The sequence below is a fragment of the Myxocyprinus asiaticus genome, chromosome 9 (genome assembly GCF_019703515.2).
Source record: "Myxocyprinus asiaticus isolate MX2 ecotype Aquarium Trade chromosome 9, UBuf_Myxa_2, whole genome shotgun sequence".
Taxonomy (NCBI): domain Eukaryota; kingdom Metazoa; phylum Chordata; class Actinopteri; order Cypriniformes; family Catostomidae; genus Myxocyprinus; species Myxocyprinus asiaticus.
The window spans coordinates 17084786-17103397 of NC_059352.1; the positions used below are offsets into that span (position 1 = coordinate 17084786).

The 18612-nt window shown below is 38.2% G+C and overlaps 1 protein-coding gene across 8 annotated transcripts in view; it reads left to right on the forward strand.

Moving 5' to 3' along the window:
- Positions 1-6011: 6011 nt before the first annotated feature.
- LOC127445754 (signal transducer and activator of transcription 3-like) overlaps positions 6012-18612 on the forward strand; it is a 48108-nt gene continuing 35507 nt past the window's right edge. For 4 of the 8 annotated variants that reach the window (XM_051706030.1, XM_051706025.1, XM_051706028.1 and 1 more), the window contains exons 1-10: positions 6012-6169; positions 14142-14273; positions 15678-15825; positions 15947-16042; positions 16134-16226; positions 16303-16390; positions 16580-16656; positions 17268-17419; positions 17506-17664; positions 17761-17850. In XM_051706030.1, coding sequence (XP_051561990.1) covers positions 14143-14273; positions 15678-15825; positions 15947-16042; positions 16134-16226; positions 16303-16390; positions 16580-16656; positions 17268-17419; positions 17506-17664; positions 17761-17850 — 1034 coding nt within the window. In that variant the 5' untranslated portion in view covers positions 6012-6169; position 14142. Of the gene's footprint in view, positions 6170-10807; positions 10834-14141; positions 14274-15677; positions 15826-15946; positions 16043-16133; positions 16227-16302; positions 16391-16579; positions 16657-17267; positions 17420-17505; positions 17665-17760; positions 17851-18612 lie in introns of all 8 variants that reach the window. The other 4 variants (XM_051706027.1, XM_051706032.1, XM_051706026.1 and 1 more) reach the window with 3 other exon arrangements.

Genomic DNA, 18612 nt, shown 5'->3' on the forward strand with positions numbered 1-18612 from the left:
CACATAGGAAATTTGAGGCCGACCCTGATCTGCGATTTTTTAGCACTAAGATCGGCCAATACCGATTTTTTCTTAAAGTGCCCTTTGCCACACGTTTGCAAGTTATATGCTGCAGTTATATGTTTATGCCCCACACAGTAAAATTACGGTAACACTTTACATAAAGGTTCATTTGTTAACATTAACAACACTACTGTAGTTAACATGAACTAATGAACTTATTAGTTCTTTCTTATTTTTAAATCAAGATGTATTAGTTAATGCACATTAATTAACAATGAACAGTTGTATTTTTGTTAACTAACATTATGATTAATATGCTGTAAAAATATATTGTTCATTGTTTGTTCATGCTACCTAATGCATTAACTAATGTTAAAGAAATTGAACCTTTTTATCAAGTGTTACCGAAATTACATTAAAATTACATTAATTGTGAATTGCTAACATTTATTTTAATTGAAAACAGTTATTAATAGTTCTGTTGTCAGTATCAAAAGGCCATTGTGACATACTGGCAACCAAAAACCATCAGAGCATCACACACAGCAGAGATACAGTTGTGCTCAAAAGTTTGCATACCCTTGGAGAATTGGTAATATATGTACTATTTTTAAAGACAACATGAGTGAGCAGGCAAAACACAATTCTTTTATTTCTTATGGGATTTATATTCAGCTGTAGGTTATAACAGAATGGCACAATCATAAAACAAAACATGGCAACAAAGAAAAAAATTAAATGACCCCTGTTCAAAAGTCTGCATACCCTTAGTTCTTAATACTGTGTATTGCCCCCTTTAGCATCAACGATAGCGTGCAGTCTTTTGTAATAGTTATCTATGAGGCCCCAAATTCTTGCAGGTGGTATAGCTGCCCATTCGTTTTGGCAAAATGCCTCCATGTCATGCAAAGTCTTTGGTCGTCCTGCATGAACCGCACATTTGAGATCTCCCCAGAGTGGCTCGATGATATTAAGGTCAGGAGACTGTGATGGCCACTCCAGAACCTTCACCTTTTTCTGCTGTAACCACTGGAGGGTCAACTTGGCCTTGTGCTTAGGGTCACTGTCGTGCTGGAAAGTCCAAAATGCATCCCATGCGCAGCTTTCGTGCAGAAGAATGCAAATTGTCTGCCAGCATTTTCTGATAACATGCTGCATTCATCTTGCCATCAATTTTCACAAGATTCCCGTGCCTTTAGAGCTCACACACCCCCAAAACATCAGAACAAAATTCAGAGGATGCATGAGGTGTATCCTTCATGGGCACTCACAACCCACAATTCTTTGCTTCAACGGAAATGTCTAAAAAAACTATTTTGCCCGTAAATATGATGTTCAAACGTAAGTAATGTTAATTCCCAAGTTGAAGTACATCAGTAGATGGGTGCAGAGTATATAATATGTATAATTATATTAATATATAATTAAAATAAATTATTAGACTAAAATTACACCTGTAAAATCTATTTTCTTTTCTCTTTACATCATTATAACTCTCTTAAAATGTACCTCATACATTCCCTTCTAAAGGAACTTTGTTCCCTTCTCACTCAAAGTGCTCGTGCTTGTTAAAGAGTGGCGTGCTGTCATAGCAACCATGTTACGAAACGAGACACAGCTAAAGAGAGTGAAGCTAAAAGTGCTCATGATGGCTCAAACAGTCTCTATTGCTCCACACATTGTCTGATTGTCACGACTCATATTACATCACTTGTACTCAGATTTGAATTTGCATGATTATTTGTTGTTTAATTCGTTTTTATACCCGTTAGCATCCCCTTTATCCTCTTCCTGCTCACTGTGCAATGATTCAGAATAACTACTGTAATGACTCTAGAAAATGGGCAACTTAATATTCATACAAGTGTAATTCTTACACATTTTTAAAAACAAAACGGCATATTCATGTGAATTACATCATGTCTTAATTAATTCTTAATTCTTTTTGAATTACAAAAAGATCAGCCCTAAATCTAGGCACGATCACAATAACGGATTTAACAGAATACTGGCTGATTTTGATCGGTGGCCTACCTTAATTACCTCTTCAAGCTCCTCCAAGGTTATCTCAAAATCAAGAGATTTTTTTTGCTCAGTTGTCAGTTTAGGACGTTCTAATGGTTCCACAAAATTTCTAATATCTTCATCAGTAGACGAAGACGTGGAACTATAAAGATCAAGATAGAATTCTTTGAAAGCATTATTAATATCAGTGGCTGAGGTAAATATTTCACCACCAGCAGATTTCACTGAGGGAATGATAGAAAAAGACTCTCTCTGCTTTATATATCTAGCCAAAAACTTCCCTGCTTTATCCCCTGACTCAAAGTATGACTGTCTTGCCCTGAACAGCCAAAACTCCACCTTCCACGACAAAATAGTATTATATCTGTATTTCAGTGAGGCATACTGTATGATCCGATCCCTAAGAACCACCTTAAGTGCCTCCCAAGCCACACCAACAGAGGAAACTGAGGACCAGTTGGTCTCCATATAAACACTGATTTCAGTCTTTAACATTTGTTGGAATTCAGGATTTTGCAAAAGGGATACATTAAAGTGCCAACTATATGATTTCCTTTTCTCCATATGTGGCAAAACCTCTAAACACACCAGAGTGTGATCTGAGACTAAGATGTTTCCAATTGAACAATCAACAACAGATGAAATGAGGGACTTAGATATCAGAAGGAAAAAAAAATCTATTCTAGAATAAATCTTATGGACTGGTGAAAACAATTTATAGTCCCTACCAGATGGGTTCAAAATCTCCAAATATCTGTAAGACCAAGATTTTTACACAACCAATGAAGCGTTAATGTTGCTCTAGGGGGCTTACACACTTTTGCTTCACTATGATCAAGGACTGAGTCCATCAAAAGATTAAAGTATCCCCCCAATATTATATCATGAGGGGTGCCAGCAGCTTGCAACATCTCTTCAAGATCTATAAAAAAGCCCTGATCTTCGACGTTAGGTGCATAAATATCAGCCAAAAATTTTCAGCTTCCTGCGGGGAAAGATGCACTTCTTGAAGAAACACTATATCATATTTCTTACGTTTAAGAAAATAAATAACCTTCCTTCTTTTTATGGGGTACCCCAACCCATTCACATTCCACGAGGAGAGAGATAATCCACTCATATTAACATTTGACATTTGTCATATTAGAAAAATAGATTGTGTGACAAAAACAAGATTATAAAGACCACATTCCAACATTAGTGCAACAGTCAATCCCCGAACTTTCCCCAGAACAGAAAAAACAGAAAAAGGAAAAACGTGCGCATTAACAATGACAGCACCAATCGGCGTCCATCCTTCTAAACTCAAACAGTCCATGTACGCCTGCGAGAGTCCCCGCGACAACTTTGACATCAGATTGCTCAAGTCCGGTGCTTCTATACAAATTTTGTGAGACAGAATTACACAGCAAAATATAATCTATAAAACAAACTCCAGCCAATAAGCGGAATAAACACAAAAAACATGTGGATTGATCCACATAACTGTCCCGAAGGTGCGTTCCTCCACAGAACAAGCTCCAGCCGCTAGCGGAACCAGCACAAAAAAAAAAAAAAAAAAAAAAAAAAAAGGGGGCTGTTTAGTTCTTCGGGCAGTCAAACGAATGTTCAGTAAGCCGGCCCATTTGGCCGATACCTGAGTGCACCAAATGACCCAATCACTCCAATGTCCTGCAAGAGATATTCCACAAAACAAACTCCAGGCCACAGGAGGCATAAGCACCAAAAATGTGCAGATTCATCCACAACTGTCCTGAAGAAATTATATAACACAAAACAAACTCCAGCTGCTATGCGGAATCAGCACAAAAAGAAACGAAAAAAGCACCCAGATTCCTCGGACAGTCGAGTGTATGTTCATTGAGTCAGACCCACTAGACAGCAACATGAAAATCACCAAATGGCTTACTCACTTCAGTGTCTTAATGAAGGACAATGCTTGCTGTGGGCATGTAAATTCTCTACAGCCATTCTTAGTATCTATTCTCAATTTGGCCAGAAACATCAGAGTAAAAGCTACCTTCCGTTGATGTAAGAGATTCTTGCATTCCCTGAATCGTTCATGTTTCTCTTGTCGAATTCGCAAAGTCTGGGAACAAGAAAATGCTGTGGTTCTTCCAAGAAAGATTTCCTTTATTCCTCGCCTCGCGTAACACGAGATCTTTATCGAATGATCTCAGAAATTTGGCCAAAATTCATTGGGGCCTGTCTCCCTCCACGGATCTCCAAACCGGCACCCTATGAGCTCGCTCAATTTCCAGCTTATGGCCTGTTATGTCGAGCAGACTCGGAAAGAGCTCATCTAGGAATTTAACCATATCTCAGCCTTCTTTGTTCTCAGGAATTCCAACAGTTCGGACATTGTTTCGCTGATTACGATTCTCCAAATCCTCCAGTTTTTCCCAGATGCTCCAAATCTACCTTAGTCACTAGCAGGTTAGCAGCTAATTCTCTCTCCGATGAATCCAGATAATCAATCCGTTTCTCAACAAACGACATTCTTGTAACCATCTCAGTGAATTTGCCATTGATCGATCAACATATTACAACAAGATCCTCCAAGTCTGCAACGACCTTCGTCAGCATTACAATCATATTCATAACAGACAGCTGATGTCGAATCTCTTCCACCGCACTGGCCGAACTGATTCCCGGGCTTTCGGCCTGTTGTTCAGGGGCTTCAGCTTGAGCACGTAAGTGTCTTTTAATGTCTCCAGAGCCTGAGGATTTTTAATTTTTTGGCATATTGTCTTCATAGAACAGTTAAGAATCAGGGTATATCGAATCTCACCGGTTTATGACACAAATATTAACAAATATTCATAAAACTAGCAAAGTGCGCAGAGCTCGCCGTTCACACATCCGAACCTCGCATGGGGTCATGCGACTCCCAAATGTATTCATTCTTAAATAAACAAGACATTTATATTTGGCCATTGTTTTCATATGTGGGTTGATATTGTGACAGGGCTTTAGCAGGTCTAAATGTTCCTCCTCAATTTTCATAATTTGTATAATAGCCCTAAAATTTTGACATGATCGTTTTGCTTTGTTTAGTTTTTTTTCTTCCGAGTAAAGTTAATCAAAACGTATTTGTTAGTTAAGAGTGTAAGTCATGTTTGTTCTTCAACCAGATCTAATGAAGGAATTTATGGCCAGACCTTAAAAAATTATAATATACAGTAAACCCTGTGACTATTTTAATATAAATAAATGCACAGTATTATTAAGGGTGCTTTTAAAGTAACATGCTGCTTGCGCTGAAAGTGATAGCTAAGATGAATATGGAAAAAATGTTGGCCCCCGCCAAGTTTTCATATGGATAATCTGGCCCCCGCAAGAAAGTAGTTGAAGAGCCCTGGTGTACAGTATGCCTATCCTCATAGCCTAGTTTTCATTTACAAAACTGAAGTATGAAATATGGCACTGCTGTGAATAATGTCAACATGAAATTACTTCTGGTGTGTATAACATGTACTTGTAAAATCATAAATAAATGTCATGTTTATACATTTTTCTATGTTCATATTCTCTGTTATTGTTTATTTAAATGTATACTCATGTTTTGTATGCATAGCGTGAAATCCTCAAAGTGTAGAGAAGAATATACTGTACCAATTACATCTCTCCTACATTTATCTAGAATTCGAAATATTTTCACAAAGAAACTGCATAACATATTACATTTCCACGGTTGCCTACATCCCTCCACAACACCACTTTCGCTTCGTCGTTTCTTGGGAAATGAGAGGTGAAGACTTGGGTTTCGTTTCTAATGCTCTTCTATCAACACCCCTCTGCTGTGAAGGTAATGATTGACGGGTGCTTTAACCAATCGTGTGGACGAGTGGTTCCACATGTACCAATAAACGAACGCTTTCAGTGTACGTAACTAAATGGGTGGGATTTATGGTTAAGTGGGTGGGTAAAACTGCGTCAGTTTGAAGGGACAGCAGAGGGAGGTTTATTAAGCCGTCGGTGTCCTGTGAAGTGCGAGAAGTGTGTTTATTCACTAGTCAGCTGAGTGTCAGTTCACTGAACGCTGAAGCGCATGCTCGTGTCTTGCCTGTATGCCTGCTAAAAGAGCCTCGCAAAACTAATATGATAAGGATCACTTCTAAAGTGCAGACGATTGTCGCAGGTAAGCTAGTCATGAGTATGAATAGTTTAATTAAATATTTTTTTTTTTAGTAAAGTTCACTGTAACATGAGAATTATGCACACTTCTTCACTATATATATATATATATATATATATATATATATATATATATATATATATATATATATATGTTGTTGAACTTTTTGTTTGTGCCACAATACGCCAGTATACAGTAATATTCAGTAGATGCTCCAGTATACTGCCCTCACCAGCAGTCATAACCGAGTTGTCATACTTTATCATCATGATTGGAAGAGTAGAAAACGCAGTTCTTGAGTCAGTTTTTCCACTGTTTGCCGAGGAGTGGTTTTATTTTGTGCACGGGGGTGCTTAAAAGGAAACTTAGAGCACCCTTAATTGCAGACCAGGCAAACTACTATTTATCATGAACGTTTTTTATTGGCGCTTTCATTTATCTTGGACCTATCGCGCATCCACAAGCTTTTAATGTGCATCAGGATTGCCAGATAATATATGCAAGCCCCAATCAGAGATTTATACTTGCACAAATTTGAAATATTTCGCTTTATGTCATACTTGATTTATGCAATCTGGCAACCATACATGCGAGTGCACGCGCTTTCTGTCCGCAAAAAAACAAACAAACAAACAAACAAACAAACAAACAACAACTTAGTGCTCAATAGTGCACGGAGGGGGCACGCGAGTAAAACTAAGTGAGAGAGGAATATATTTATTATTTGTCTTATTTGTAAAATGCTGAAGTCCCTCACACTTGTATGTGAATGTTACTCTGGCAGTAATCATTTATCAGTGTCATGCAGCCTGTTTTATTCAGTGGTGTGCTGAATGGGGTGCCAAACATTGACAAGACTCACATCATGACCCATGAGCATGAAAACAGGTTGATAATGTTCTGAGAATAAAACAAATAAATGGATCCACTTTGCGGCCAACCTTAAAATAAGCTTTTAGAATCTCTTTCCCAAATATTTTATTTTACTTTTAAACCAGACACTTGATATAGAGTGTTAAATTGAATACTAAATTACCATTGCATTGAAGAATGGTAAAATAATCAATTAATAATTTTATTCTGCCTTTATTCAGTTTTACTAACACATGATAGAAAGTATAGCAGCAAAACTTCAAGCAATCGCAGAATGGTCTCATCAGTATACACTTCAGAAAATTGTGCTTCATTCATTGAGTGCATGTCTGGGCTTAAAAAATAAAACTATGCAGAACTTTTTTTATCTTCTCTGTTCAGTGTTCTACTTAATGGCTGATGTGGCCCCTGTACCAAAATAATTGCACACCCCTGCTCAATTGAATATGTAAGACTGATACTGTAAATTGGCAAGCAGATTTTCTTGAAGACCAGCAAACACACAAAAATCCTTGCATTTTGTGAATGCACAAAATGCGGCATCAAAACTTATAAACAGGTATGATTTTGCAAATCAGTATGTCCTAATATGCAAAAAAAAAAAAAAATAAAAAAAAAAAAAAGTTTCTTTATGTTAAGTAGCATTTAAACATGATTTAATCTATTAAAAAATGTGTAATTATGATACATCTCCACTTTATACAGAGCACCCCCACTATTTTCAGAAGTACCCTCAGTGATTTTGATCTGGAACTGGGCCTGGTTTTATTGCAGGTGTGCAAGTGAGTGTGCAGCTCTCGGCGGCCAGATGTTCTCAAAAGGGTTTTTGTTTTATTCACCTTTTGCATGACACCGAACATGAACTATTTATTATCATACCTTGTAGGTAAATGCAAAGTTCAGCAAAGCACTTCTTCACTGCTGTTTCTTGCTGGATTAGCTGATATGGGCGAGTTCCAATCGAAAGTGATCATCCCTATGCCCTATATACTCCAAAGGACAGTGGGCACTCTTAAGGGTACATTGCATTATGTATGAATTTACCCCTCGCTGGATGGGCCCTTCGTGAAAAGATACATTTTCTTACTTTCATTTGTGACGACCCTTCAATACTGTTTAAAAAGTATACCAGGGTGATACCTCAAGAAGTTGGTTGAGAAAATGTCAAGAGTTCATGTCTGCAAATTCTAGGCAAAGGGTGACTACTTTGAAGATGCTAAAATATAACACAGTTTTGATTTAATTTCGATTTTGTTTAGTCACAACATAATTCCCATAGTTCCATTTATGTTATTCCATAGTTTTAATGACTTTACTATTATTCTAAAATGTGAGAAAAAAAATATATAATAAAGAATGAGTAAGTGTTTCAAAACTTTTGACCGGTAGTGTGTGTATATATATATACACATATCACCGATCAGCCACAACATTAAAACCTGCCTAATATTGTGTAGGTCCCCCTTGTGCCACCAAAACAGCGCCAACCCACATCTCTGAATAGCATTCTGAGATGCTATTCTTCTCACAACAATTGTACAGAGCGGTTATCTGAGTTACCGTGGACATTGTCAGTTCGAACCAGTCTGGCCATTCTCTGTTGTCCTCTCTCATCAACAAGGCATTTCCGTCCACAGAACTGCCGCTCACTGGATGTGTTTTGTTTTTGGCACCATTTGGAGTAAATTCTAGAGACTGTTGTGCGTGAAAATCCCAGAAGATCAGCAGTTACAGACATACTCAAACCAGCCCATCTGGCACCAACAATAAGTGATACAGGCATATGCTAAATCACAAATAAACCCAGTATTTTTATCATTATTAAGATTTCAGTCAGGCAACTTGTCTGGTCGGGCAAGTAAAATCCACTTGTCCCGGACAAACGTTAATGTCTATGGAAGCCCAGGATTGCCATTTACAATAGAATGAAGAAATAAAATGTATTTTATTTCTTCATTCTATTATCAATCTATTAATTTGAAAATAAAAATGTGAATAAATAAACCAATTTATAAATAGACAAATAAATAGACACATTTAAATGTGTTTATTTAATTCATAAAATGTACTTATATTTAGCAATAAAACAGCACATTAATAAGTCATTTTTAAATGCACCTTTTAAATTGTGTTTTAAAAAGCATTTGGCAATTGCATTTCTTAATTCATTTGCCAACGGCTTTTCTTTTTCGTTTTGCTTTTCTTCTTTTCTTTCTCCAATTAAGAATCGAGTTATAAAAAAATGCCATTGGACTGTTGACTCGTGAGAACAACCAATGAACTTTCAATTCAGTTATAAGACACACCCCCTCTCCCACGAGAAACTCGAAGAGGATGTAAGATGGCCTGTCACTGGACGATGGTACGAGCAGTTCACGTGATATTATTGGATCTGCGAATCCCGCATTAGAAACGGATGCGAAGCATAATGGGAGTTGATGGTGGCTCGTTCAATGTTGCTGTGAAATGCTGAATGTGGTCCTACCTGAGTGTGCATGGGTCCAGGATGGGAGCTGGTAATCGTGATGCTGTGAACAGAGCCAGCCTCCCGACCAGCGGCCCGAACTGAAACATGAGCAGAAACAGCCATTTGCCTCACATTTCGCTTGAGATACAGAGCCCATGAAGAATACCGCCAGATCCTGTACTAAAGCACCTCTGTGAAGTTGGCACACCATATATTTAAATCTTTACCAAATCTATACCATTCATAAATGAATGTTTGTGCCGATTCAGTGTTTGAGACATTAGACATTTGTTTTTTTTTTTTGGCTGTGACGTCACTTTCCACCCCATGAGGTTCAAATCGCTCCAAACCAGTGCCGTTCGTTTGTGCTGATTTGCCGTTAAAAGAAACGCTGTAACTATTTCACTTCCTTAGATATAGCAAAACTGTGGCTGTTTACTTGCAAAAACAATTCGGAATAAGTAACCTATATAAACATGTACAGCTTTGTTCAGCAGTCTCACATATAGCCTATAAACAAATCATAATTTGCAGCACAAACGCAATTTGAGTTGTAGTTTGATGGGGTGAAATTCATCTTTGCCAAAAAAAAATGTATGCTTCAATGATACCAAACATGGCACAAACCAGAAGCGAGCACAAACGACGGAGACAGGTATGAGAGATTGACATGGGATTTAGCATGCACGATTTCACGGCTCCCAAAATCTATCTTGTTAAATACAAAGAAAGGAAAACGTTATGATGTTTCTTTTAATGGCACAAATGGAGCACAAACGAACGACACCGGTTCGGAGCGATTTGGAATGACGTCACTGCTCCCGAAAAGTTTCTTGCAATATCTAAGGAAGGGAAATAGTTACAGTGTTTCTTTTAACTGCAAAAATTGAGCACAAACGAAAGGCACCGGTTTGGAGCGATTTGGACCACAAGGGGTGGAAAGTGACGTCCAAAAAATAAGGCCTTATATCTCAAACACCAAACCAGCACAAACGTTCATTTTTGTGGCACAAATCAGCACAAACTAATGGTATACATTTGGTAATGATTTCTTTATATGGGGTGCCAACTTCACGGCGGTTACTAAAGCAATTGCTTCTCTGCTAAGCCTGACCTTACAGCAATTCACCTGTATCATTACTGTATAACTGCTCTCTCTGCCACATTTGTGAACAAAGCCCATATACTGTACCTTCTGTGCACTGTGAGATCATCTATCATAATCACTGGGACACAATGAAACTTTGCTAAACTGTTTCTGTTTATAAAGCTTAATAAAGTGTTATCTTTCATTTACACAGCCAGAAGGACTATTTTTTTCTTCCAAGTAAGTGACTGTTTCATTTCACACAATTCTAGCAGTGAAGGGGTAAAACACTTGTTGGTTATTTCTTCTTTTTTTCACTCAGAAAATGCCTGGCCTAAATCTTGAACATTTTTACCTCAAACATCTCTGACATGTTAATTGCCATTATCTGTGTCAGTTAAATTTAGCCTATAACATAATCGATTCAGGTACAATTAAAATGTAAATTCATTAAAAATTCAAATATATATATATATATATATATATATATATATATATATATATATATATATATATATATATATAAATACACACATACACTTGCAGAGCATTTTATTAGGAACACCTGTACACCTACCTATTTATGGGATTATCTAATCAGCCAATGGTGTGACAGCAGTGCAGTGCATAAAATCATGCAGATATGGGTCAGGAGCTTCAGAATGAGGAAAAAATGTGATCTCAGTGATTTAGACCGTGGCATGTTTGTTGTTGCCAAACGGGCTGGTTTTTCTGTAACTGCTGAACTCCTGGGAATTTCACGCACAACAGTCTCTAGAGTTTACTGAGAATGGTGCCAAAAACATCCAGTGAGCGGCAGTTCTGCGGATGGATACGCCTTGTTGATGAGAGAGGTCAACGGAGAATGACCTCTCATTCCAGACTGCTTCGAACTGACAGAAAGGCTATGGTAACTCAGAAAACCAGTTTGTACAATTGTAGTGAGCATAATAACATCTCAGAATGCACAACAATTCAAACCTTGAGGCAAATTGACTACAACAGTAGAAGACCACGTCGGGTTCCACTTCTGTCAGCCAAGAACAGAAAGCTGAGGCTGCAGTGTGCACAGGCTCCCCAAAACTGGACAGTTGAAGACTGGAAAAACATAGTCTGATCTGATAAATCTCAATTTCTGCTGAGGCACGCTGATGGTAGGGCCAGAATTGGGCACCAACAGCAGGAATATAGACCCAACCTGCCTTGTGTCAACAGTTCAGGCTGCTGGTGGTGGTGTAATGGTGTGGGGAATGTTTTCTTGGCACACTTTGGGCCTGTTAATACCAATCAGTCATCGCTTCAATGCCAAAGCTTATTTGAGTATTGTTACTGACCATGTGTGTGCCTTCATGACCACAATTTACCCATCTTCTAATGGCTACTTCCAGCATGTTAATGCGCTGTGTCACAAAGCAAAAGTTGTCTCAAACTGGTTTCATGAACATGATAATGAGTTCACTGTTCTTCAGTGGCCTTCCCAGTAACCAGATCTGAATCCAATAGAACACCTTTGGGATGTGACAGAATGGGAGATTCACAGCGTTAATGTGCAGCTGACAAATCTTCAGAAATTGCATTGATGCAGTCATGCCAACATGGAAAATTGTCTCAAAGGAATGTTTCCAACATCTTGTGGAATCCATGCCATGAAGAACTAAGGCTGTTTTGAGCAAAGCAAGGCCCTACCCAGTTATAGTATAGTGTTCCTAATAAAGTGCTCAGTGAGTGAGTATGTGTATGTGTATGTATATATATTCTCCACAGATTTAATATCAGCAAACTATAGTTTTGGCGAGTCGTTTAGGACATCTACTTTGTGCATGACACAAGTAATTTTTCCAACAATTGTTTACAGACAGATTGTTTCACTTTTAATTGACTATATCACAATTCCAGTGGGTCAGAAGTTTAAATACACTGTTAACTGTGCCTTTTAAGCAGTTTGGAAAATTCCAGAAAATGATGTCAAGCCTTTAGACAATTAGCCAATTAGCTTCTGATAGGGGTGTATTGAATTGGAGGTGTACCTGTGGATATATTTTAAGGCCTACCTTCAAACTCAGTGCCTCTTTACTTGACATCATGGGAAAATCAAAAGAAATCAGCCAAGACCTCAGAAAAACATTGTGGACCTCCACAAATCTGGTTCATCCTTGGGAACAATTTCCAAACACCTGAAGGTGCCACATTCATCTGTACAAACAATAGTACACAAGCATAAACACCATGGGACCACGCAGCCATCATACCGCTCAGGAAGGAGACGCATTCTGTCTCCTAGAGATGAACGAAGTTTGGTGCGAAAAGTGCAAATCAATCCCAGAACAACAGCAAAGGACCTTGTGAAGATGCTGGAGGAAACAGGTAGACAAGTATCTATATCCACAGTAAAACGAGTCCTATATCGACATAACCTGAAAGGCTGCTCAGCAAGGAAGAAGCCAATGCTCTAAAACCACCATAAAAAGGCCAGACTACAGTTTGCAAGTGCACATGGGAATAAAGATATTACTTTTTGGAGAAATTTCCTCTGGTCTGATGAAATAAAAATTGAACTATTTGGCCATAATGACCATTGCTATGTTTGGAGGAAAAAGGGTGAGGCTTGTAAGCCGAAGAACACCATCCCAACCGTGAAGCGTGGGGGTGGCAGCATCATGTTGTGGGGGTGCTTTGCTGCAGGAGGGACTGGTGCACTTCACAAAACAGTTGGCATCATATGTGGATATATTGAAGCAACACCTCAAGACATCAGCCAGAAAGTTAAAGCTTGGTTGCAAATGGGTCTTTCAAATGGACATTGACCCCAAGCATACCTCCAAAGTTGTGGCAAAATGGCTTAAGGACAACAAAGTCAAGGTATTGGAGTGGCCATCACAAAGCCCTGACCTCAAATTTGTGGGCAGAACTGAAAAAGCATGTGCGAGCAAGGAGGCCTGCAAACCTGACTCAGTTACACCAGTTCTGTCTGGTTGAATGGGCCAAAATTCCAGCAACTTATTGTGAGAAGCTTGTGGAAGGCTACCCAAAACATTTGACCCAAGTTAAACAATTTAAAGGCAACGCTACCAAATACTAACAAAGTGTATGTAAACTTCTGACCCACTGGGAATGTGATGAAAGAAATAAAAGCTGAAATAAATCATTGTCTCTACTATTATTTTGACAGTAGTGATCCTAACTGACCTAAGACAGGGAATGTTTTCTACGATTAAATGTCAGGAATTGTGAAAAACCGAGTTTAAATGTGTTTGGCTAAGGTGTATGTAAACTTCTTCAGCTGTATGTATGTTATGCATTTTGTTAGCTACATGGTTAGCTATGCATTTTAGGGTTAAAATCACTGTCAAACACTAGAGCTCAGATATCCCAAGCCTTCTAAATAAGTGATGGTGGACAGAGCGTTGACCTTGTCCGTTTACCTCACCTTGTGTTGCTGTTACTGCAATGTTGTAGCCCTTTTTTAACCCGTGAAACAAGATGTTTCAAGTGCTCATCATTTGTTCATCAGGTGAATAACCTTTCATGTAATATGTTTTAATTTGTAGAATGACACAGTGGGAAAGTTTGCAGCGGCTGGATACGGCGTATCTGCAGAAGGTTTTTGATTTGTACAATGGAGATGAATTATCTATGGATGTTAGATATTATCTGGCACATTGGATCGAGGGCCAGGACTGGTGAGTGTTGTACCTGTGTGATACCCAGTAAAACTTGCGTTTACACCTGAACACAGATTGCTTGTACAGCTCTTCATTTCTGAATGTTATAAATAACCATGGCTGAACATATATATCACCCACACATGACCACACCAAGGAGTATCAATAGCACCAGTGTTTTCTGCACCGCTAACTGAATGGGGAAACAGCAATACAACTATTATTATTTTATTTATTTTTTTACAAAAACATTAGTTGTGAGCTTGCACTCGGTAATTGAATGTGATAAGATAAAAATGTACCACAAAATAATGGCAAGAAAACAAGTCTATCTTTTGCATTGTCTGCTGTCTGCACTCGTAAACAAGCGTACAGCGCGACAAGTGTTTTCCGATTTAGGACTTAATGACTGTAATGAATCGCACATTCACAGACTCACAAGTTATTGTTTTGAATCAGTCTGACTGAATACGTCAGTGTGGTTAATTAATTCAAATTTGATCCACTGAACTGCAAGAATTTATTTTAAGCTATTTTAATCTGTCTAAAATGTAAAGAATTTAATCTGTTATGTTTACAGAAGATTCATGAAATTTAAATCAGTACCATTACTGAGTGGTTGTACGTAGGGATGTAACTGTCACGGTCACGGTTTCATGGTATACACATTTTAAAAAGTGACGGTTATCAAATCGTTGACATTTTTTAATTCACGGTATTGCATTCATGGTATTACTTTGATATAAAGTAAAGTAAAGGAAGTTTTCATTGTAAATCTAATTTAAATTATGAGAGAATCGGCTATATTTACACAGCATCATATTAACTTGATCAAATTAATCTCTAACTTGCAACATTCTCCTGTTTCACACAACCGGCATTTTAAGAGACACACGTGTGAACTCACGGCCGTTCAAATGCACACACACAGATACAGTATGCTTACACTCAAACAGATGAAAACATCAGTCAGAGATGGTAGAAGCGTTTTAAAGTGGCCAGTTTAGAATATTTTGCCTATACAAAGTACTTTATGCAACCAGTTAATTAAATATTCTATCCATCATAACATTAGTTTTATAACAAACTTTGTTTCATCACACTCGTAAAAACATTCAGTCAGTGAACTGGATAATTAATGCACAGCATAGAGGGTTCAATACCTTAATACCGCAATACTGTAATACCGTGGTATTTTTTGTGAAGGTTATCGTACCCTGAACATTTCATACCGTTACACCCCTAGTTGTGCGTATGACAAAATGTAGTTAAAGATACACATTAGCAGTTTTGTAATAAATGATATTTAAATTTGTGCAGATATTTAGTATTTTCTGCTACCCTCCTGCAAAAAACGCAATCTGTAGGAAACAATTAGCACATTGTGTATGATGTGATTTTGTATTTGTGTTTTTTTTATAGGGAGCGTGCCTCTAGGGACTCTTCCCAAGCAGTGCTCTTGTATCAGGTGCTTCTGGAAAATCTCGATAACCAGTTCAGTCGTTTTGCGCAAGAGAGAGGGTTTTTCCTTCTGCAACATAATATCCGACGCCACAAACAAAACTTTCAGGTCAGATAATTTCTCTCCCTTGCACACATTTTTTTTTCTTTTGACCACAATAAAATTATGAAATTGACATGTTAAATAAATGACACCTGTCTCATAATGGGTCATGTTTCCTGGTTTCTAGAAGTATCAAGAGGAGCCCTGTACTCTAGCTACTATTATCCACTCGTACCTAGTTAAGGAGAAAGAAATCCTAAATGAAGCAGAGCTTGCACAACAAGTCAGTAACTAAAAACTTCTTAATTATCACCCATCATCGTCATTATCATCATCATGCGCATCTTCTGATTTGGTCTATCTCATTGGCTCAGGTGAAGATTTTGCAGGTTCAGCCAGCTGCAATGGAGTTGGAAAGCCAGAGAAAATTAGAAAATAATTTAAAAGCTCTCAAGACCAAAGTGGAGGTGTGTTTTTGTGTGTATGCATGTATGTGTGTGTGTGCATGTGTGTTTGTTCAAGATAATGATTCAGTTCTTGTAGCAGGTGATGGAACACAGCATAAGGTGTTTGGAGGAGCACCAGGATGAGTTTGACTTCAAATATCAGACACACCAAATGGACAGTGGAGGTGTGGTATTACACTCTCCTTTTTTATCCTTTATCTTTCTGGTTCTCTGTCTCTACTGTCTCTTCCTGGCTGATATCACATTTCTGGTAGAAAAACAGGTGAAGTGGTAGAGGATAAAAAGGATGTCTGTGTTTTATCCACTGGTAACTGATGTCAGAACTTTGTTTGCTTGTGTACGTATGTGTGTAGCTTGCTCAGAAGAAGAGAAGAAGCAGCAAACAGAAAGGATTCAGAAGATGCTCAACGCACTCGATAGGTCTAGAAAGGTAGGTACATGTCCTGAGTATGTTCTGTTCTGTAAGTGCAAAGATTATTTATTAATGTGGTGGGTGGTGTGCTAAAGGCTTCAGGTTGGCAACTGGAAGGTTGCTGACTCAACCACCACAAGGAGCAGCCCATAAACCATTATTAATGATTTGTTCTTAAAGATGCTTAAAGTCAACGTGAAATGCTTTTTGCAACCCATTTTACTTCTGTAATCTGACATATTTCCAAGTTAAACGAATTGTCCAGCAAGAGGAAAATGCAGAATGGGACTTTTATCCATCGGAAATTGATTAGATCATGATAAATTGGTGTTACACACCTCTGTGGTGTCAAGTGGAAGGAGGGGAGGGGTTGAAAAGCAAGGATTTGTGATGCCATCCAAATAGTCATGCAGTCTAAGAGGTAGGGCAAGTTGATACATTTTGGTAAAAGATTACAAAGACATTTGGAACTGCGGGCAATAATAAATAATGCACAAAAAGTGAATCAGGCACAATTATAATTCCACCAGAGCTAGTCATAAATATTCTAATCTGATGTTTCCAGTGTCTTCACCACTCAGTTATGTCTTTGTCTTTGCCCTGTTCCTGCTCTTGTATCCTTGTCTCAGACCTTCCTGTCTGAAATGTCGACTGTGTTGGACTCTGCTGATTCTTTGTGCTCTGTACTCGTTGACGAGGAACTTGTGGACTGGAAGTGGAGACAGCAGAAGTCCTGCATTGGTGCTCCAGATGATACAAGTCTGGTACAATTAGAGAAATGGTAACCCCAGGACAAGAAATTCTTTCAGTGGTAGTCAATTTGAAACTGTTACTAAACTCTGTCTGTCTTTTTATGACTTTCGACAGGTTTACTGTGATGGTGGACTGTGTTTTCCAGCTGCGGAAGTTCTTACAGAAGCTTGATGAGCTGGTAGGGAAGACGAGCTACACATATAACCCCATTCCACTGCAAATGCCCCCTTTAAAGAATAGGTTGGACACTCTACTGACCCAGCTGCTGAAGAGGTACCCAGAAATGCACACACAGCATATTTACTACTACTTTCTACATATTCATTCTACGTATGTGTCTATGTATGTTCTATTATTAATGTTTTTCAGTGCATTCGTAGTGGAAACTCAGCCAACCATGCCACAATGTCGAGGCCCACTGGTGCTGCGCACAGGTGCCCAGTTCTCAGTCAAAGTCAGGTCAGGCTCTGACATTCATCAGATGCATACCTGTCAAATTATATCAATGTTTATGAAACACTATCAATGTCACAATTTAAAGGGATAGTTCACTCAAAAATTTAAATTCTTTCATGATTTACTATCATGCCATTCCAGATGTGTATGACTTTCTTTCTTCTGCTGAACACAAATGAAGATTTTTAGAAGAATATTTCAGATCTGTAGGTCCTCACAATGCAAGTGATCAATATTTAAGTCAATTTTTTTTTTACTATAAATTTTTCTCCCTGCCCAGTAAGTGGCAATATACACGAAGAATGTTCATTGAACAAAAGGAGAAGAATTTGAAAGTGAAAGTGGGGATTGATCATAAAAAAGGACTTAAATATTGATCTGTTTTTAACCCACACCTATCATATCGCTTCTCAAGATTCAACCACTGGAGTCTTATGGATTACATTTTACTCTGCCTTTATATGCTTTTTGGACCTTCAACATTTTGGTACCCATTCACTTGTATGAACCTACAGAACTGAGATATTTATGGTTTGTAGCTCATTCCACCACAGAGGAACAGAAAGAGCAAATAATCGTGTAGTGGACTTTGTGCCACTTTGCAATGGGACCACCAGGTGCCTCTCATTCATTGACCACAGAGAGTGAGTGGAGACATAGACCTGAAGGAGTGAATTGAAGTTAGAGGGTACTGTGACATTGGTTGTCCTGAAGGCCAGAGTCAATGCCTTGAATTTGATACGGGCAGCTACCAGTGGAGTGAAA